The sequence below is a fragment of the Emydura macquarii genome, unplaced genomic scaffold (assembly GCF_026122565.2).
Source record: "Emydura macquarii macquarii isolate MOO-44397 ecotype Brisbane River unplaced genomic scaffold, CSIRO-AGI_Emac_v2 contig_3080, whole genome shotgun sequence".
Taxonomy (NCBI): Eukaryota; Metazoa; Chordata; order Testudines; family Chelidae; genus Emydura; species Emydura macquarii.
The window spans coordinates 2055701-2078975 of NW_027133217.1; the positions used below are offsets into that span (position 1 = coordinate 2055701).

The 23275-nt window shown below is 42.9% G+C and overlaps 1 protein-coding gene across 1 annotated transcript in view; it reads left to right on the forward strand.

The window, feature by feature from the left end:
• Positions 1-23275, forward strand: part of ADCYAP1R1 (ADCYAP receptor type I) — a 172999-nt gene that overhangs the window by 134830 nt on the left and 14894 nt on the right. Inside the window, exons 10-11 of the mRNA XM_067530411.1 lie at positions 2169-2238; positions 4285-4376. Coding sequence (XP_067386512.1) covers positions 2169-2238; positions 4285-4376 — 162 coding nt within the window. The remainder of the gene's footprint in view (positions 1-2168; positions 2239-4284; positions 4377-23275) is intronic.

Genomic DNA, 23275 nt, shown 5'->3' on the forward strand with positions numbered 1-23275 from the left:
CTGTCTATAAATCCAGTGTAATACCACTGAGGAAAATGGAGTTACACCAGGCAACTAAGATCAGAATTTGGCCTCTCAAAATGGAAAAGGGGCTTCCCCTCCCCCAAGAAAAGAAGTCATGTGGGTCTGGTAAGGCACTTGCACTTGTAACAGAACCTGCTTGGGGAGTGCAGTCTTTAAGTCAGATATTTATATGCCCTGTTGTTTTCTCATTGTTTTTCATATTCTAATTTGCTTTTATATCACTGACTCATAAGAAAGGAAGGAGTGGTTCTTGTTCCTTTCACCCCCCCGCCCAGTCCATTCTGTAGGATGCTGGGCTAAAGTGGCCTTGAGAAATGCACATTTTGCCCTGGTTACTACTTATGTTAGAAATCAGGCCATGGGCAGTCAGGTTCAGTGGATGGCACAAGAGTCATGCCTAGTGGTCAAAGCAAGAGTTGGGAAGGAAATCCAATGCCAGGGCCAGGACTGGAGTCAGGAATCAGTAGCTATGCCGGGAGTCAGAGCCAGAACTGGGAACTAAGACCCAGGCCAAGGGTCCGAGCTAGGAGCGGAAACCAGTAGCCGTGCTGGACTAACAGCCAGCCAGCTCCCCTTCCTGACCCATCAGGTAATGCCGTCAATCAGGTAGCCTGCTGCAGGCTGGCTGAGCTTCTTGGGGGGCCAGAAGACTGATTCCGTTGCAGGCCTTGCTCCCTGACAGTTTATTCTTTTATGGGCAGCCTCTTAACCACAAAATGATGCATATTAATACTGCAAAACTACTATTAATGATGTCCGTATGCTAACCAGACGTGAGCCCCCGCACAAGCCCTCCAGAGCAGGACTAATCTGTGCACGGTCCTGACAAATTCAGTTTTATAGATCCTGGATGGAATATTCACAAGTGCCTACATGCCTTAAGAGCACAAGACTCATTGACTTTCAATGGGACTCTTGCACCTAAGTCACTTAGGCTTGTTTGAAAATTCGATTCACTGTGCATGAGTCAGGAGAAAAAATACAGGTCATTGACTGCGCATGACCCATTAGATCATGCCCTAGAATTTCACCCCACATATATATATATACACACACACACACTTCCTGTCACAGAGAACCTATGGAATGGTTCATTTCTGGATATGAGCCAGGACTGATGGGGAAATTTCAGACCTGTGCACCACCATACTGGTCGTGGGTTTTTGTAACATGCACGTGGAAGATGGAGTTTGCCTCATAAATATTTCCTCTACTCTCCCCCACACGCACACAACTAACGGACCGCAGTTTTTAATGTACGGGTTTCTACTCCTCCCCGCCCACAAAGTCTTACAGGCAGACATTTGATTTTTTTTTTTTTAATTAGAAACATTGATCAAAAGCTGAGCAGGGTGGGGAAATGTCAGATGCATGTACAAATGCAAACATTTTTCTCTGTTTGCCCATTTCTAGAAGCATGTACAAGGCCTGAAAACCCAAACATTTCGTTGACCAAATTTGCCCTCAAAATTGAGTGTCTGTATGTCATCATCAGGAAAGCGGAATGTGGATCCAAGGGGCAGAAATGCCATTTGCTTTAATGATTATTACAGAAGCCATTACAAGAGCTAAAATAAGAACTGACCTAAACCTTTGCCCAAAACTCAGTCTGAACCTTTTGAAATAAAACTTTGCTCTTCTGTGAACCTCAAAACACCCCCTTGACCTAGGTAAATTGTAATCCCCATTTTGCAGCCAGGCTGAGTGAAGCACACAAGGACTTGGGACCAGATTTTCAAAGATATTTAGGTGCCTAAAGATGTAGCTAGGTGGCTAGCAGGATTTTCAGCAGTGCTGAAGCAGATGAGGCATCTAAATGCTATTGATTTCAATAGGAGTTAGTTGCCTAACTCATTTAAATCTCATGAGGCACCTCTCTGCATATTTCGGTGCCTAAATACCTTTGAAAATAAAACCCCCAGGTGACGTGGCAAAGGCTGCATAGGGAAGTCAGTGTCAGAGACAGGACTGGGAACAGTTATTTCTTGACTCCAAGTCTTGTGCTTTAGTCACAAGACCATCCTTTCCCGCTAGTGACAAAGTTCCAAAAGAAGAAAATATCAATTTACTGGAGTGCCCGGTGGTATATTTATCTTTCTCTCTTTTTCTCCTTCTTCCCCCCTTTTAAAAAAAAATATATTTAGCTGCTGGGACATGAATGATAACACTGCCCTGTGGTGGGTGATCAAGGGTCCCGTGGTTGGATCAATAATGGTAAGTAACATATGGAAGAGATATCTCTTCAGAACTATCCGTATGAGCTAAAACTGAATTAAACCCCATGACTGCAGGTTGTCACATAGCAGAGGACGAGGCTGGCTAGAAGTTGCTGTGCCCTAAGCAAATTGGAAAATATTTGCTCTTATGTAGACTGCATGTGCCCAGGTATTACTTCTCCCTGGGTTCCCAGACACCTTAGCGTGAAGGACCTTTTTCTGGGTCGGGATAGCAAGTCATGCACATCTCTTGTTGAAATGATTAATCATAGGAGAAAACAAGAGAAGTGGTGGATTCTTCATTTCTTGCAGTCTTCAGATCAAGATGGGATGCCTTTCTGAAAGATGTGCCTTATTCAAACACAGATTATTGGGCTTAGTACAGGAATCACTGGATGAATTTTTCCGGCCTGTGTTACACGGGAGGTCAGACTAGATGATCATAGTTCTCCCTTCTGGCCTTATGCTGTATAAAGCCAATGGGGTCATATCTGGAGCCACAGGGTGGCCCTGTCCTAGACAGAATATGCTTGCTGTCAGGGTCCCCACATGGGGAGGAAAAGGGTACACTTTACTGGGGCCCTGGGGGACCCGGCCAAGGCTGCAACCCCCTTTACCATGAGGAAAAAATGTGTCATGGTTCATGAGATTGTATGCATGGGATGAGGGATTGTGGTATGTGTGTGGGAGGGGGCCCGTGTTACAAGTTTGTACTGGGCCTGAAAAAATGATGCTTGGTCCCTGCTTGCTGTCATAGGCACCACGAGGCTTGCTTTGCCCCTCTGGTAGAGCCATGCTGGTTATAAAACTGCTTTATGTGGGAGCAGATGCATAGACCAAGATGGATTCAGAAAACAATAATGCAACATTAGCAGACAGAGGAGCATAAAATGAAACCATAGGGGTCCTACCATTCCCCGTAGGATTCATTCCAGAGGGTACACGGGGGACAGTGCTTCCACCGTCAGGGAAGGGAAAGCTCCAAATCATGTCGGGGGCTCTGATGTTGGATGATGCATAGAGAAAACATTGAGCAGAGCTGGTCACAATTTTTTAACCCTTTTCCCCCCAATAATGCAGCAGCAACAAAATCAAAATGCTTTTTGAAAATGTATCTATAGGAATGAAACATTTGATTTTTGGGGGGGGGCCTTGAAAAAGGAATTTCGGAGCAGAGTGAACATGTTTTTTTTTTTTCTGAGTTGGGTTTTTTTTTTAAATCGAAAAATTGAAATTTTACAGACACAAAATGGGATTTTTTTTTAACCAGTTCTAATGTTGAGTCAGGGTCTCCGCCGGCTGCAGTAGCCAACACTGTCCGCTCGTTGGGTACTTCAAACCCTCCCTCTGTCTGTCCTTCTGTAGAGGAGGTTGCAAGCACTTTATACCACCCCACCTGCTCCCCTTTGGGGACATACCACTGCAGGGCCCCTCTGCCCTCTCGCCTGCATGGATCTGTGAGTTGAACCTAGCCTCAGGACTGCAAGGAGCAATATGGCAAAACCGTTTGCATTACCCTAGCCCAGTAAGAGAACAAATCAGCTCTTCCTTCACGTACAGCCTGATCCTGAGAGGTGCTGAGTGCATTAAATCAATGGGAGTTGAAGGTGCTCAGTTGAAGGTGCCAGCCAAGTACAGGCATTCAAGGGTCTGTGTTTCCCTTGCAATGGTTGCTAATGACAAATGCTGAAAACTGTTTACTTAAGCCTCTCTTATCAACTGCTGCTGGCACCTGCATGCTCTTTTGCATGCTCAGACATTGAAGGGAGTCTGTGCCCATGAAATCTGGGCTTGGGACGATAGAGACAGTGGAAATGCTGCCTCCATGGCATATTGCTCCACTATTAATCATTACCCTGCCAGCTCCCCTCTCCACAGAGGTTCTGCAGAGTTCCAGCTGCACATGTTTGGGTGGAGTGATGCAAGGGGGCCAGCAGGTCAGACTCTCCCAGTCGTATTAGGAGAAATACGGCATGGCTAGTAGCATTCTCCCCATAAGCCAGGATTGCTTTTCACTTCTTCCTTTCTTCTCTTTTCTTCCCAGATAAACTTTGTTCTTTTCATTGGCATCATTGTTATCCTCGTGCAGAAACTCCAGTCGCCTGATATTGGAGGCAACGAATCCAGCATTTACTTGTAAGTGCAATAGCAGTCAAATAAGCAGAAATGAATTAAGCTCTCTAATATACACATAGGAAAAACACCCTCTATTGAACTCAATTGACTTGTTTGGCTGTGTCATAAAATCTATTGATGATTGTTTTTTCAATCCAAAGGCCACTGAAATACTTTTTTTAGTGCCACCTTTGATCTTTCTTTAAAGTTCTTAGAAAATTATTCTCTCTCTCTCCCTTTCTCTCTCTCTCATATATCTATTTATAAAGGATTATGAACAGATCAGTTATTTGGAAATTAACATACTGACCAGGCTTTAGCATATTGCTGTGTCCCATGGGACAGTGTGCTGGGCTTCATATGTTCCAAGGACCTGATCCAGAGTCCACTGAATTCAATGAGAATCATTCTATTAGCTTCAGTGGTCTTTATCAGAGTCTAAATTACAAAGTCCTTGCGAAGTTCCATATATTCCATATATCCATATGTAATCACCATAATGATGGTGATTTTGAATCCATGCAACGTAAACTAAACAATCATTTTTGCTCTCTCTAAACTGCTTCAAAGCTCTCAACTAATCTTAAATTTTTCCATGTGAGGCTTGAAATCGGAACTTGTGTTTTCATTTTGCCTTTTTTTCCCCCCCAAAGCGTGTGTCCTGTCCATTAGCCCCTACTACTTCTTCCCCACTAGAGAGTCATCATCAACATTGATTTGGTCGACAATCCCCATGTCCAGTTTGTGTCTGCCATTAGAATGATTTTTGTTTTTCTTTGAAATACTTATGGAACGTTGAAAGTAAAAAATAGCTACAGCATGTCTGATGCTTCCCCTGGTTTCCTGCCTAAGGACTATGAAGGTTTGCCTTGCACCAGCAGTTTGTGCAAGCTAAAATAATGATTATTAGCAGCCTGGATTCCCAGCTTAGCACTGAAAAATCCAATAAAAATCCCATGTTTTCCTGAGAATAAAATTTAACAGGTTGCAGGAGGAGATTTCTTAGCCTGTAGGATTATGTTTAAAATTTCTATCTAATGCTTCCACTGCACCTTTGATAGCTACAACTGCAGCACGTTTACACAGCTCAATCCAAAAGTCCTTATTTATGCAGAAATCCCATGGAGGTCCGTAGTGTAGTAAGCAGTTCATTTTGTCACTGTTAAGTCCTGGACAGAGCACATAGAGAGCCTGTGTAGTGACCATGCTTTAGCTAATTTAGAAGATAGACAGAACTTCAGGATCTTTGTCTCTGTCCAGCATTCTCAACAATTCTCTTTGCATTCATTGCAATGGAGGCTTGTGTCTCGTGAGGAAAACACTGCAAAATCAATATTTACTTAAGTAAGAGTTGCAGGTCTGGTCACTGCAGGAGCCCATACTTAATTGTGTGAATGGTACTGATTTACTGATGAAAATCAATGTTTTTCTCCTATCCTCTAGTTTATGTTTGCATGAAATGGTGACATTTCTGTAGATCACTTTCTCCTTTTGTTCTTCCCTAAATGGAACAACCATTTAATTAAGGTGTTTCACTGAAAGCCTGCTGTAAGCTTTATACCCACAGACCTAAATAATGGTTTAAATACATTCTGCAGATGCACACTGCTCAGACTTAAAACTTAAGAGACAACACGGTGACTAGGCTAGCTATCTTACCTGCATGGTTTGCCCATCCCAGTGCATGAAGACATCCCATGAAATTGCTTGCAGGAAATCCCCACTGCATCTTAGATCGCAATCTAGATGTGCAGAGCCATTTCTTCCTATGAATAGCTAACTGCATGTTTGCCGTTTACTGCACATCCATTACTTATGAGGCAAAGACTGACATACATTCAGATGATTAGAGTAGGCTATGAAGCATCCTTGCAATTTTTTAGTCAATATTGTTACTGGGTTTCACTGATATTTTTCCTATGTGTATAGTTGGCAACCAAAGAAAAGAAAAGAAAAAGAAAACATCATATTTTCTGTTTCATTCGCTGCCATTATTTTTCCATATTGTTTGCAACTTTATCAATGGATGTGTATAAATATATCTTTCATTTATGTACGTGTTATAAAGTGGAGTGTTGTTTATCCAAACAGATTTAACAGTAATAATCGATTGTAGAATTGATGCAAGATATATAAAAAAATGCCTACATATACATAGGCACATATAGTATCTAAGCACACATACTGCATACAAATCTGTTGTTACATCAGAGGGATATGGTTATGTCACCATATTGAAACGTCCATGGAATTTAACTTAGAGTCCATAATGAGTATCTACCCTGCCCTATTCAGACTAATAAATGCTTAGTATGCCATTTCTTTAACCAGACAAAAAATAAAATCTTTCCAGACATATCTGCAGTAGTCTGAACACACCTTATCTCAACGAACATGCTAAAAACAGTTTGTTTGTGTTCATCTTTTTGTTCAAATGTACCATTTTGAATAAAAAGCACTTTGGGATTCAGTACCGTCAGGCGACATGAGAACGAAAGACAAGGAAGCTCATTCTGTACGCCAGTTGTGAATCCACAGACGTTATTCACGTGGAAGAAAAAAATAAAATGTCATATTGTTTAATACTGGTTGGGAAAAATAAAACTTTGGGTGAAATCTTGGCCTCAATGACCTCAATAGGAGTTTTGGTATAGACTTCAGTAGTGCCAGAATTCCACCCTTTATTACAAAAATTAGATGAGCAGTCAGGATTTCCCCTCAGACACTCCCATTCGGGTCAACTCTGTACTCAAGCTCTTGTTCAACAAAGCACTTAAGCACGTTAACTTGTTCAGCAAAAGTGTTAAGCATGTGGCTAAGTCCCATTGACTTCAATGGGATATAAGCACATGCTTAAAATTAAGCACGTGCTCAAATATTTTGTTGACTTAGGGCATTAATAAACTGGAGGTTCACAAGTATATCTATGGGCAGAATTTGGCTCATTGACTTCAGTGGAACTACTTGTGTTACTGCTATTGCTCATGTGAATAAGATGAATAGCCTCTTTCTATTACATTACCTTAAAAAGACCACTTTAAATATGTCAAAAATCAATATTTTTCTCCCATCCTCTAGTTTGTTTGCATGAAATGGTGACATTTCTATAGATCACTTTCTCCTTTTGGTCTTCCCCAAATGTATATATACAGAAGAAAGAAATGTCACAAAGTACTTAGGGATAAGTTAATTCATAAACTTCCATATTAAAGACCTTGTATATTTTTTTGTGTGAAGACAAATATTCATCCTTATGGGACAAAAAATGTAACTATATATCCATGTTTTAGGATAGTTTTTATATATTTGATTTACTTGAGACGATACAGTATATGACCCATATATAAATGAGTGTGTATATATAAGGAACCATTTACATATTCAAGTCCACACACATGGAATATGATATACTATCTATGTATATGAAACGCACATGCCCTTTCCACATGGGTAAATTTACCTGTAAGTCCAAAAGAATTCTAAAGAGCTGGTTACTGGCTTTGAGAGGAAATTGTATATTCCTATTATCTATATTGAACCTTGCACATGGGGCCATTTTATCAAATAGCGCATGAGTTTGCTTTTGAATTTATTATAAAATGCTGTTTCAACACTATGGAATAGATCCACAAAAGGATGTGGCCCCTAAATCCCAGAATCAGTCTCCACTGGGGTTCAAACCCCCTCCCCCCGTTCAACCGCCACCTCTAGGTTCCTAAAATCACACAGCACCTACATTTTTACAGTTGATGTTCCTTAGGTGCCTACGTTTCTGCCTCGGAGCATGCACACTGCCGCCTCGTGCCAGTCATCTAGACACCTAAGCCCCAGTCTGCTTCATGAACTGGGAAAGATAGGCGTTCCTTCGCTTAACTTGCCTGTGGGCCCGATCCAGTAAGGGTGCCTCCACAGGAGTTTAATAAAAAAAAATGGTGGGGAGAGAGGGACTAGGACCTCCCTCATAAGTTCAGCACAGTAGTTGGAGCACTCACTTGATATGTTGGAGACCCCCCAGTTCAAGTCTCCCCTCCACAAGAGTGGGGGAAGGTGTTTGAACAGGGATCTCCCACCTTTCACATGGATGCTCTGGGTTATTTTGATGCCTTTGACCCTGTCTACACTTACCTCTGGGATTCGGCGGCAGTCAATGGGAGTTACGCAAGCTACGCAAAAAACTTGCATAACTCCTGTCGACTTCTGGGCTCCTCTTCTGCACGCTGTCTTCACTGCACTGCGCCAACAGGAACCGCGTTCCCGTCGACGTGGCACTACGCCACTTGCGAAGGTGGTCTTAGTAGGTCAATTTCTGGACCGACTGAGCAGGTCTTCGCTGACTGCTCAGTTGATCCAGAGAAATCGATCTGACGGCGGCGACTTTGCCGCCGTCAGCGTAGCCGTAGCCTTAGTCTCTCCTGTGGAAACTGTTCCACTGTGGATAAGGAATCCTAAGAAGTAATTGGCACAGATCCCTGGGTCTCCCAGCTCCTGGGTCAGTGCACCAACCCAACCACAGAGTCGTTCATATACTTTTGCTTGCTCTCGGCCTGGCCCAATGATTTTTTCATTGTCCATCCCCAATGGAACAACTTCCAAAGGAGAGACTGAGGGAGCTCCTCCTCAGAATGTCCTACAGCCCAGTGACTGGGTCGCTCACCGGAGGTGGTAGATCCCTATGTCCCCACAGGGGGAAAGGAAACTAGAACTCATGTCCCACGCGAGTGCTCTAACCACCGGGTTAAAAGATACAAGGGAGGGCCTCAGCCTCCAAAAATAGCATGGGTGCCTGTCACAGACTTCCAGGTAACCAGCCAGTAACCAGTCTCCTGGGAGTGACCCCGTTAGTGTGCCAGGCCCCAAGGACCCACACAGATCCACAGGGGCAGGCCCCTGACCTCGAAGACTGGGCTAACAGCACCACCGAGCCCTGTCTCTCTGTGCTTCCTGCAGCGAATCCAGCCAAGCCACATTTCCATGGGAGGCTTGAACTGTGCCCCTCCAGTGAATGTTTCCAGTGAAGTCGGCAGCCTTGTCAAAGCAATGTCACTAGTCACCTGGCACTCAGAATCTGAAAGTCCTTAAGTTAACATAGAGAAAATGAAGGTTAAAGCATAGTCCATTCTGGTGAGCCCAGACCCCCAGCCAAGCTGCAGTGAGCCCATATTCAGGCTCTGTCTCACTCTCTTTCTCTCTCAATCTGATCTCCTTAGACAATTCCCAGGGGAGAAAGCCCAGACTCTTTCCAGAAGCCAACCCTTTATCCCCCCTACCTCGTACGTTGGGGTCTTTTGCTCAGGAAGGTCTCTTTGCTCCTCCCTCACTGCCTCTTAGCTCGGTGGAAGTGCTCTTAGTGAGAACAGCATAAACACGTCGACTTATTGTTCTAGTGTAGACAAGGCCGCCGTGAGCATCCCCTTATCGTGGTTCCTTTGTTGGTGCTCAGGCTGGTCCTTTGTTCCTGGAAGAGCTGGGTTTGTTCTTTGCATGTCTTAATGAGGTGTGAATGGCCCTTCAGCTCTGTCGAGTTTTGCCTAGATCAGTCTCAAGCCACGAGGACACATCTTTGGGAACATTACAGAGCATAGCCTCATAACCATACACGTGACATTGCAACAAAGATATCACGATAACAATAATGTTCAGTATGCCGTGAGCGTTCCAAAACTACCTTACATGACATACTTTGCATTAAACAATACACAGTTCCACTATAAGGGTGATCATGGGGGGGGGGGGGGGGGGGGGGGGGGGGGGGGGGGGGGGGGGGGTGCAGTGTGTCACACCCAGTAACTGGGTTCTCCATTTTCTTCTTGGATTGTCCACTGATATGGGGTCGGCATCGGCCAATCTTCTTTAATGACCCCTTCAGGCTAAGGTGACCTCTATGTCTCCTAGCCGGCCCTAAGGCCTAATTTGGTCCTTTTTTTCCCCACTGGGTGGCCCTAGGGGGCAACTGAGGCACACGTAGGCTTCATAAAGATATCACATCCAATTCTCATTTTGTCAAGGTGCCTAACCTTGCAGCTGAGAATCCCAAGCAGATGGAGGTCGCTCCCTGCTTCCTGGGCTTAAGTGCCTACCTCCACAAGCGGGTTGGCTTGGCACCTCCTGGGGTATGCCGATGTTGCACATTAACTCTAGGCTCTGACACAGGTTTGAACACAAGCCTCCCTTCCATCCACACAGAAATCAGTCTGATTCAGATCATCAAATGCCCAGCGTCAGGGTCCTGTCATTTTGCAGTGTGGATGCAGCTCAAACTGCAGACCGATGTCAGAAGGTCTGTGCAGCGCAGTATGAATGGGTTAGCATTGCTGAAGTCCCAGGTCCAGCCACTGCAAGTCCCGGTCCACAATGCAGTATGGACAGTCAAGTGTGTGCTGGGTGACTCTGACTGTACAAGCCTGGGTCCCACAGACCCAAGGTTACAGTGCTGCCTAGGCATACCCCCAGTAGCTAGCTTAGGTGAGGAACCATCTGGCATGGTGGATTTTCTCTATCTCGTTCTGAGACACCTGCCTCTCTCCATTCATTGCATGCCTAACCCAAGATCTGTGAAGCCCAGTGACTTTCTAGGCACCTAAAAATGAGCCTCAGGACAGCTAACTTTCTTTGTGAATCCACCCCGTGGCCCTGATTCTGCCAAACACTTAAGCATATGCTTGACTTTATGGAATTTATGCTTGTGCTGAAGTGCTTCCCTGAATTGGGGCTTAGGGGCCTAGTTTCCCATTGTCTTGGGGCCTTGTGCAGTCATTCATGCCTGTGCAAAGTGGGTCAACTGGCATAACTCCATTCCGTGGTGCTCTAAACAATCCAGTTTATCAGATTTCCCCAGCGCCTCCTAGAAACATTTCACAATGAATTCATGTATTTTTCTCTACTTTGCACATATGCATGTTGGGTTGCCCAGTTCTTCATTCCTTGGGCATGCCACCAAAGTTAATGGGAGCTCAGAGTGCACAATGAATGCAGGGTCCAGTCCCTCAATATCAACCACAAGTAAATAGGCACCAGTGTGGTTCATACATCAGACTAACTAGTTTTACCAACGCGCCAGAAGGTCATGTGTGCCTGTTCACAAACTAACAGTTTCACTATAAAATGATGTCACCCTGCATTCATCTATAATTACCCTATGAGGTCTTTTTTGCTGGCTTCATGGTTCATTAGAGAGGAAGTACATTGCAATAATACTGACGCTCAAGTGAATCTAATATAGCCACCATGACTGTGGGACTTGAATATATTTTAATGTACATGAATCAGCACCACAGAGCTGAATGGTGTTTTTTTATCATCAAAATTAGATGTTCACTCTAAATAACCTTCCCAATGATCATTGTAAGTTATTCAAGCTGTGTTTTCAAGCTGACAAGAAAGGTTAGAAACATTTAGCTAATTCCCAGTGTTCTTGATTTCGTTTCTGAAGACGAGTTAAATGCTTTAACGAGTGATATCTCCAGTTTTATCCATTTGTACATCCATTCATTACCCACCTCATGCAATTTGTCATCCTTCATTTGCTTCGGGCTCAGTGTTGCCTGCATGCTGCTCGTTCCATTTTAGATTGAGTTGCTCGAAATGTGGCAGACCCTGACAGAACAAACAATGGCTCAGTGTTTATTTGAATTATGTTTAAAACCCAAAGTTCTCTTTCCAGTTTACTTGAGGGAAGGCCTGATTCATGAAAAAATACCTAAACCATTGAAGTGGGTGCTGAGGGGAGTTTACACACTTCATTGTCGCTGCCCTTTAAAATTTCAGGAATCCTTTTTTCAGAGTTCTCTGTTCTGCTAGCTTATTAGACCATATTTTTCACCAAGTAGTCTCACTGTTAATTATCCTTGCTTCTCCCAGTCACGAGTGAGCAGCCAAAGGCAAACATACAGAAAGCTCAGGGCTGTGGGTGTTGGACCATGTTCTGCTTTCTGTTACTCTGGTGTCAATCCTCAGTAGCCTTCACTACAGTTGCTCTGGTTTGACACCAACGTAAATTAAATCAGGATTTAGCCTGGTGGGAGTTTTGAGACCCTCAGATAAAAGGTGCTATAAAAGGGTGAAGTGTTGCTTATCTATTAATATTCATAATTTTATTTATTATATCTTTATTATAACTGCCCAGGTAACAGGGTGGCCAACCTTGCATTTTTGTTTTTACTGACATGAAGATCTGTAGTTGATTTTTTTTTGCTGATACGGTAAACTTTTTACTGACATCACTAAAAATACCACAAACAATGCAATAATGTCACAAAAGTGTGTTCTCGCTCACGATATTGCATGCACACAAATTTGGAATTACGCAATTGTTTTAGGGGCAGTTAATTGATCAATCGGGTTCCTTAGGCGTGTGCAACAATAGAAAACAGGAAATAGATAAAGTCATGATCAGTGTAGTGTTACAATACAAGAAGTGATTCTGAACCGCGACAATTAATGTCAAAATAGAATATGTTTTATTTCTACCAAAATTTACGGACATTTTCCTTTATTTATGGATTTACTGACAGTGTTAAAATTGTGCATTTTTTTACTGACTGTCTGTAAATTTACGGACAGTTGGCAACCCTGCCATGTATCACGCAGGACCCCAGTGTGGGTTGATATCTCCTTCTAGTGGCTGAACTATGTAAAAATGTTTGTCTCCTACTGCCTCCAAGCTAGAGCAGCTAGTCTTATAGCTCAGGCAATAGCAACATAGGGTTTTATATCCAGAGATCCCAGGTATAGTTCTGACAGATGACTCATCCGGAGGCATTGTTACATCCATATGTTGAAATGGGCACCTAAACTCTGACCTTCGTTTGACATGCATCGGTTTTAATTCTCCTTTTACGGACTGGAGACAAGTATCCACTACTTAGAACCCTGCTCTGACTGACACAGTCCATGGCAGATCAGTTGGTGCCTGCCTCATTCATATATTTTTTCATGAATCAGTTGCCGAACAGGAAGCCAAAAAACTCTTAACATGATGAACGGGCAAGGCTTTTATCATCCATCACATGGCAAACACAAGTAATATGCTGAAGACAGTGGACCAGATTCTGCACTCAGTTGCCAAGGTATAATTGAGCACAGAATTGTCTAGTGTTGTAGAGATAGTAAATAAGCCAGAGAAGGCCCTGTAGTGCAGAAATAACTATGTTGAAGTATCTAACTAAAATTCACATTACTGTCTGCATGAGCAAAGTTAGTATCGATGAGAGGTTTATTTATATATGAAATGGAATTATATCAGTATGATAGGTTAAAAACAAAACCAGGAGATGCATGATGCCCTCATATGCTGGGTTGAGCCATAAAACTAAAATGCAAACATTTCCATTAAGCTTTTGCTTGTTCACTCATCTCAGAGGGCTAAAGCACATTTGATTGACATATTTTTTTCAGCTCATGGATGCATAGTATAATTTTGTTGGTTTGCTTTTTTTTTTTTTGTAACCAACTCTTTATCGTAACTTTTGTACACTGCCTGTTGAAAACTCAAAGAAAAAAAAAAGCACACATCTATCTAGCTAATTCAGGTCTACATCATTCCTCCAATCAGCATCTTGCTGGAAAGAAAGGAGAAACATGGCATATACCATAGGTAGGTATGATTTTACATATGGTCAAAACTAAAGGGTTTAGGGCAGCAGAATCAATGTCCTAAAGCAAGTGTTCTGGTAAACAACACTCCTCTGCAATTCACCGACAAAGTCACTGGAAATTCAATGACTTATTTTGCTACTGCTTTGTCTTGCTGCAAGCACTCAAATTAGCCGTGCCAGTTACTTCCAACAGGGTCTTCCTGGCATAAACCCATTTATAAAACTGCAGCTCCTTTGCTGAATGGTCTTGTCCATTGTCAATTGGGGGGTGGAACTCCCGCTAACACCAAGACCGCAAGGGTCTCTTAAGCAAAGATTTATACATCCCAACTGTAGGAAGAGACTATGGAAACAGTGAACATTGGTCATTTGTTGTCAGTACATAAGACAATGGGGTCCTCTTTCTTATTTCTAGAAAAGCCAATAAGTATGTTGAAAATGGTTGTTTTGACTTTTTTTTTTTTAGACAAAATCTTACTAAATTTGCCTAGTTGTTCAAGGGTAAACGGCCTCCTTCACAATTATTGTTCTTTTTCTGTTTGCATTCCCCAAGACAAATTTCCATCCTCTACCCTTGTTTTTAATTTGGGTTGTATCTGTTTTAAACAGCATTAAACAGATGATTGTGTGCACCTCTGTGGAAAATTAAGGTTATATAACTAAGAATAGGACGAAATTAAGGTGAAACCCCCTCCCCCTAAATTATTTGTAGAAAGCAGTTGGAGCTCTGGCCTGCCATTGAGATATCTGTTTATGATCCTTAGATGTCTCCATACCTATAGTATCTGAGGCTTCACAATCTAAGGTCACTCCTGTGATCTATGTACCCATTTAGCACATGAGGAATTAAAAGACTAAGTGTCTTGCTCAAGGTCACAGAAGGAGCCTGTGGTAGAACAGATAATTGAACATGGATCTCCTGAATCCCAGATTAGCACCTAACCACCCTTCCATCCTTCTTCAGTACATATCAGGCTTCCATTGTTTTAATAGTGATGGGAGGATGAGGCCTAAAGCCACAGCCATCTTGAATTTGGTTTTGCCATTTTATCAGTGACTTCCCAGTGCAGCATTCCATATGAGGGACTACAAGATTGGTAGTTGTCAGTGAGGTCATCTTAAGAAAATCCCGTTCATTTCCAGTGAAACACAAATGCTTTACTGTGGCTACATCGGATGCTGATATCCTCTGATTTTGAAACTGTAAATCACAGCAGCACAGCTCACACGTCTGTCGTGACACAGTCACATGCAATGCATGACATTTTAAAATACTGTTCTGCTTGGTTTGTTTGGTTTTTTTGTGTGCATAATTAGAGGCATGCCTTTCAGAACTCACTTGGCACAGGTGACAGCAGTATAATGTAAGGCCAATTGGGCTTTATTTTCTATTTTGATGTAGAACTGGAAAATAAACAAGTAATTTTTTTCCTCAACATTGCTACAAGTGCACATTGCTGCAATGTGTTTGTGTGAACAGTTCCATGGTTTTGGCATGTGGATGTAGAGCGAAAGGGGATATAGTCACCAATAAGTACTACAAGCAGGTCTTGATGTGAATGTGTTGGCTATTTTTGAAATCTTTATGGGCTGCAGAAGGAAAAGAGACCTGATGATTTCCCACTAGATTCCTCCTGAAGCCATTACATTCCGTTAGGTCATTTGGTACTTCCCTATTATTGATTAGCCCAATCATGTCTATATTCCACAGTTTTCTTAAACAACATTTTGATTAGTGTCACAGCGGCGCAAGCGTTCTCATGCACTTGCTGTCCCGTCTTTGCCAGGGCTAGTGTGTCAAACCGTGAACCGAAACGCACAGTGGCCAGGACAAAATGACAAGGTTATTCTTGAATTTTTTGGGCGGGGAGATTTTGAGTTTTGTTTTTCAAATTAATTCCCACTCCTTTTTTCTTGGAATCAATTGCTTAATGTCGAGATATAAATGGGGCTGAATTAATTTGGTCTTCATGCTACAGTTGTTCACTGACTGTAGCTAATGGGGAATAATTCTGACATCTCTTGATCTATGATATGCTTTTAATTGCTTTCAAAGCTTGCAGCACTGCATGGTATTCTCTCTAACTTCTGTCGCCATTTGCATTCAGGCACCTAGCACGTGGAAAACAAAAGCAGTGTTAATTGCAAATAATGACTTTTCTTTTTCTTATCCTTATTTCTTGTGCCCTGTCTTTTGCAATTTACACTCTTCTTGTCGAGTGATTTTTTGTTGTGTGTGTCTTAAGTATTGTTAATAGGTGCTCTGGACAAGTGTGCATGCATTGCATCATGATGTATGGCTGTGTTGGGTAAAACTATGCCGTTGTGGTGTGGAAAGGTGTCAGTTTGGAATGCTGAACCTATCTCTCATGAGAATAACATATCTAACTGTGTGCATGAAAGGAACTGTGCGCTGGTGATTATGCAGTTAGTTAAATTTCCTGGGCCAGATTCTTCCCTCACTTAGGAAGGGAACCTGCAAACTGCAACTCACATAAGTAGTTCCACTGAAGTAAATGGAACAGTTCATATGAATAACATTTGCCTGCACAATCCATACAACAGCCCATTGGGGTCACATTTTCCTCATTTCCACCTGAGTAACTCCATTGACAATACTGGAATGAAGAGGTGTAGCACAGAGAACTTGGCCCATTGACTGCAGTGGCATTTCACAAAGTGTAAAGGAGCATAGAATTTGCCCTCATAGTTATGTCTCAGTCAGGCTCATCATTATTAATAAAGCACATGAAGGTAGCTTCTTTTCTCAGTCACGCCATTGTAAATCAGGGGTAACTCCATTGAAGTAGTTTCTACCAATTTGCCCAGTTCTAAAGTTAGGTTCACCAGCCTGTAATTGCCAGGATCGGTGTTACATTAGCTATCTGCCAGTCATCTGATACAGAAGCTGATCTCAGGGACTACTACTACAATTAGTAGTTCTGCCATTTCACGTTTGAACTCTTTCTGAACTCTTGAGTGAATACTGTCTGGTCTTGGTGACTTATTACTGTTTAGTTTATCAATTTGTTCAAAAACCGTTTCTATTGACACCTCAATTTGGGACACTTCAGATTTCTCACCCCAAAAGAATAGCTCTGGTGTGGGTATCTTCCCCACATCCTCTTCAGTGAAGACTGATGCAAAAAATTCATTTTGCTTTTCTGCAATGACTTTCTCTTCTGTGAGTGCTCCTTTAACATCTTTGTCATGTAGTGGCCCCACTGCCTGCATGGCAGGCTTCCTGCTTCTGATGTAATTTACAAAACAAATCACTATTTGTTTTTGCATCTTTAGCAAATTGTTTCTCAAATTCTTTCTTTCCCGAAAGGTTACCCAATTCCTAAATCTAAATCCATCCTTCTGACACCATCTCATCTACACATTTAGACTTTGCAATAATGCCTGTCTTACTGGCCTTACACATGGTACTGGAAGCATTTCAGGGAATGCTACCCTGGGGTCCTGGACTTTAATCTCTTATCTAGCAGCCTAAATTTGGCCTCGAGGACCTCTCTCCTACTTTTCCTTATGTCACTGGTACCTACATGTACCATAACCACCGACTCCTCCCCAGCACTACCTTTAAGACTATCTAGATCTCTCATGAGATACTCTACCCTTGCACCGGGCAGGTAATTCATCATGTGATTCTCCCGGTCATCACAAACATAACTATGTATATTTCTAATAATTGAATCCCCTGCTACTATTACTTTTCTCTTCCTAATAACTGCGATTCTTGTCCCTAGAGGGATATCCTCCAGTGTGAGAGATTATCATAGCACCACCTGGAAGGTGGTTCCTAACTATGGGATCGTTTCCCTCTGCTCCCGCTTGATGCTGTCCTGCCCTGAGAATTTCATACTCCTCAAAAGCACAGGGGCTGTCAGGAAGTGGGACCGCTCTACTACGTCCCTAAAAGTCTCCTGTATGTACTTCTCTGTCTCCCTTTGTTCAGCCACTCTGGCCTCAAGGCCTCTGAGGGCTGTGAGTTGCTTGCATCGCATGCACACCTATGCCACTTGCCCACAAGGCAAGTAGTCGTACATCCTGCACTCGGTGCCGTAAACTGGGTAGCCCCCACCCTGCTGGTCTTTTTCCTGAATTTTGTTTTTAACTCTTGCGCCTTTTTTTATGTAGCCTGAGTTTAGGGTATGTGTGTTAAATATATTGGTTCATTTGGGTTTTTTTATTATTTTTCTTGGGGGCTTGGGGCCTTTCAGATTGTTATAATCCCTTGGCCTCTTCCCCCAGAAGCCAAACTCCCCTGACTTTGGTAGCTCACTCCGCCACTTTGCTCTCCCGCTTTGGCACAGGCTATCTCTAGGTAACTAGTGTCATAGCAAATGGCCAGCAAGTCTAAGCTTGTGGTGGCTTCCCTGCAGGCAGCCACAGCCCATGTGTCATCTTCTGCTTTTGGTTTCCATGGTGTAAACCTGGAGTTGCTTCTGTTTTCAGTTATCCTGGTGTAAATGCCTTTAACTTTAGTGGGGCTAATCAGGATTTACAGTCATGTAGCTGTAAGCAGCATTGCGGCCCCATGTCGTCGGTAGCAGGGAAGCACTGGAAACAAAAATAGCCTCTCCACAGGCATCTGTGCACATTATCTGCCCTCGACCCAGAAGATGCGTTGCAGCTCCCAGGTTCTGCACTGACTTTGCCATAAAAATACAGTGTAAACCTTTCTCACACTCCTCAAGCTTACAGACCAGACATGAACTTATCCACAGAGATTTTGAACTAAGACTCACTCCAAAGAAGGGGAGCAAACAAAGGAGCTGGCAAACTGCATTTCCCATCCTGATCACCCTTTTCTAACCATCCCATATCAAAGCAGCAGGTGAACAGCTCAGAGAGTTATGGCCCCACAGCCTGATCCAAAACCCAGCCAAGTGAACAAGCATTTTTCCATTGACTTCCAAGGGGTTGAGGCACCTCTAACCTGAATTGTCCTAATATCCCAGACCTGAAGAACCTTTTGTTCCCCATGGAGAGGGAAAATATCCCCAGTTGTAAGAAGATGGACTCTGAAAACGGTGTAAAGAACAAGTTTCTGAGGAGGTCACTGAGTCAATGGGACCTCTCAGGAGAATGTTAGTGTGTTTGGAGTTGGACCAGAGTTCTGGTGAATGGGACTCACTCTCAGAAATCCAACTGAGAGGCAGAATTCTCTTTTCTGCGACATGCACAAAAATGTTTGTCCTCACGGCAGGACAAAGACGATGCTGCTTACTCTGTGCCTGAGCGGATTGAGTGAGGCATGGTTCTAATTCCCTTTCCCCGAGTAGGGTGGATGTTCAAACCTTGCATAGCCTGACATTTTGCAGACATCACTAGTTGTCTTTTTCAAATGCAAAACTGTTTCAGTGTTGCAAGAATTTCTTCCTGATATATTAAACCCTTTTTTTTTTTTGCGTTGGTGATTTGGATGTGCATTTTCCTAGCTACAGCCAATCCCGTGATATGCAGTATCAAGAAACAAAACTCCAATTCGAGCCCATTCAAAAAAGCTAAATAGATACAAGTAGGTGCCCAGAATATGAGGCATATACTGTGTCTATTTTTCATTAGGTTTTTCTCTCTCCTCTCCACTCCTCTTTCACTGTCTATCTGTATTATTCACTCTGGCTAACTTTCTGCTATGCTTTCAGTCTCCTTTTCCTTTTACTCCTACCCCTGAAAGGATTTTTTCTCTCTAGCTCTTCCCTTCACCACCCACTCCTTTATTTCAGTCTGTCTGAAAATTAAAAGGATCCCAGTAATATTTGGAATGACGCCAAATGGGTTTGCCCAGGAATTCCTGATAGCATTATTCATAACTTGTATAAAGTTTCCCTTTTTTCACCTTTACAGTCATGGATAAGCCAAATTCTTCCTCACTTACACCTGTGTAACTCTACTGAGTTAAGTGCTGCAACTTAATCTCCACCTACACTACCTCAATGACAATTACATTCTAGAGAACTAACCTGATCTATTAGCATTCCTAAATCCACTATAAATGTGTTATCAAACTGTTGATGCTATGCAAAGTTAGAACACAAGACATTTTCATTAAACATTAAGAAATGGTTTGATCTCTCATGCTTTTTTTTTCCAGTTAGAAAGGCAGTCAGTCAAATTAGATCAGGTAAAACTCTAGTAAGTATGTTTTAAGAGGAAAAACTTGGGGATTTTCTAGAGATTTTGTGAAAAAAAAATTCTGATTTTGATTTTAAGAAAAAAAATTTGTTGTTAGTTTTTGGGTCCTTTTTTCCCTTCCCCCCACCCCTCTTTTTCAGTGACCAAAAAGGGAAAGAAAGGGCTAATGGATTTGGATACAATTGTATTGTTTGGCCAAACAAACAAACAAACAAATGAACAAACAGTAGTGTTATAAAAGCTTCTAGCAGATCTACATTCTACTTATTTTTCATTTATCTTGTAGAATGCAATAACAGGGATATAATTCTCTATTAAATTCAGTAGAGTAATTGAAAAAAACACCATGGAAAGGTTTTAATGAGTTTTATTAAGTTCTCAGGCCTTTTCCATAGTTGTCCCAGAACAACATGTGTACTGCTCTTTCCTGGCTTTGCAGCGGCACTTGTCTCTCAAATATTATTTCCAGAGCTGTGCTTTTTCCTGCTGATAATGTTAGTTTAACAAACAAGCAGAATCGTGTTGGCTTCTTATCCACCAGAAATATATACACACAAGCAATGGAAAATTAATCTGACGACTATAAAAGGAGGGTAGCTGTATTGGTGTCTGTCCTGGGATATTAGAGAGACAGTTGGTCCAAGAAAAGCACCCCTTTTGGGGGTGGGGGTTGGAGGGAAAGCAGACTGAAAGGAGTGATGTGATAAAGGAAACCATTTCTCAGACTTCAAAGAGGGTCTGCGAGGAAATGTGTCAGGCAGAAGGAAATCTAGGCTTAAGATTTTCTCCGGGGGTAAGCCATTTTGGTATGTCCATTTCTGAGTGCCCAGTTGGAGACGCTGTAAAAGGGCCTGACTTTCAGAAACTGCTGAGCCCCGGACCATAGGAAATCAAAGTGTGCTACCCCCAATCACTAGTCACTTTTGAAGATTTCAGTGCTCAGAAAACGGGAGCTGACTGAATCTTTTAAAATCGTCTCCCGAGTCCTTATTATGGATTTCAAGTGCCAAACAATGCACAATGCAGCACAGCAAAAACAGACCAGGAACATGATGCAATGAGCAGTTATACTCTGAGAAGTGATTCTCTAACACTAACACCGGGCAAGCCTGTATTTACTTTCAGCACCATGCACAGTAAATGAGCTCTACTCACAAGTCAAAAGCAATGATTTTTTTTTTTCTATCTGCTAGAGCAGTGGGTGCCACAAGAGATCTAAAAATCCTGCTCTGTTGTCTCTGGCTCTTACATCACTAATAATGAAGATTCTGCCATTTGAATGTACCTGTCAATGATGTTGAAGGAGCAAGAAGAGAGCGGTGTCTTTAATAAGCGGTGCAGCAGTTCTAACAGTAGTAAAAGATTTAGTCTTCTTTAGTGTTCAGTTTATAAAATGTACCATCTGCCCTCTCTAGAGAAACTGATGTGGTTTGACTGAGTCAGCCCGATGAGCATTGGTTTGGAGGAGCCTCGACTTTGCCACCTCTAGGCAGATGCACAAGAACTTGAAATCACATGTATTAACACAACCAGAGATGGTGGCACGTGCAAAAAAATCCCCACAAACTAATAAAAATAATCTTCATCACCAGAGGGAAAGATAACAGATGAAAGGGCTGGAAGAGCATAAAGGATCTCCTAAAAAGCCCTGAATCCAGCCAGAGGAGAATTCCTGATGCAGGAAATGAGAAAGACATCCGCTGTTGTCTGAGGGCCTCCTCTCAAATATTAGTCTAGGGAACATGCTAGGCCAGGGAGGGGCATATTTGGGGTGGAGTTGCAGCATTGTAGCGATTATGGGCAGTCCAAGGAGGCTGCCATATTTGTCTAATTCATGCCGAGGGCTGCTTTGGAACCCAGAGTAGCTCAGCATTGGGAGAGTACAAAGGTGGCTTAAAGCTCCCTCCTTAGCTCCCCCCTCGCTTCCTGGTCTGCGCTTTCTCTGCTGCATCTCTTAGAACTGCAGCATAAACTCTCACCCCAGGATGGAATATAAGGGGACAGCTCCTCAATTTCAGGGGGGCTATGCTGATTTACACCAGGGGAGAATGTGCTCTCTAAAACAGCCAGGACCCAAACCAATATACCATATGTACATCAAAACCAACCTCTTGATTTATTTTTTAACCCAGATGCAAACAAGAAGAGAGCGCTGGTGGAACAGGGTCCCTGGGGGGAAGCCCCACTGAGCAATCACAACTGGCTTCTGGACACTCATTCATACCAGAGTTATGCCACTGGTGTATCCTGGGGCAAAGTGAAAAGTCCACCCATAGGTGCGTTGCAGCAAAACAAAGCCTTCGTGAGCCCTGCTCCCTGCCACACGGCTGCTCCCCAAAATTGTGGGGGGCCTGCTGTGGCTGGGCACATGATTCAACACATCCCTAGGGCAGCTTTCGGTGATGAGGTTCCTAATGGAGTCTCAGCCACAAGTCCAAGCTGTTAGAACCCCCAAGGGAAAGCGGTGATGCAGAACTCACCTGCACTTGTCATATAAAGGCTGTTGGCCATTGGCTCCTTATACATGCCCCCCCCAACTTGCCCCAGTGCTGCCTTTCTTGCCGGTACTGTATACACCTCCCCGGTGCACACGGGGGTGTAATGATTCCCTCGTCTTCCATGGGACTTAGCAGGAGTTTCAAGGTGAAGGTGCGGTACCGTCTCTATTAAATAAGGCTGCCGTTTTTCCTTTTATACTCTTCTGAGAGTCAGCACACCATGAGCAGAGCCGGTCATGCACACAGGTTCCCGAGGAATTCCCATGGTGAGGAAGCTGAACTAAAAAAAACCCTTTGGTGCCCATGACCACCTTCTAATCATGAATCAAATACACATGGTTGCAGAGATACACGTGCCTTTAATTTGGGGCTGGTCAGACAACACAGACTTGCAGCAATTTCTGTTTTATAAATTAATGTTACTATTCGCCATACTTAGCATCTGTTTCAATGAAGTATATTGTTCTCTTACTCCATGCAGTATACTGTGCAGTATCTGGCAGCAGCAAAGTCGCGTATTTATTATGCACAGTGCTCTAATCACCTACAGCCTGGTTGTTCTTTCTTTAACTTGTCTATGAATCAATACACCACAATTGCTGGCGGCAGCCAATGCATTTTATTTATGCTTTCGCTTTGATCACAGAGCTGGTTTGCGCTGCATTTTCCTTTAGTTGCATCCACT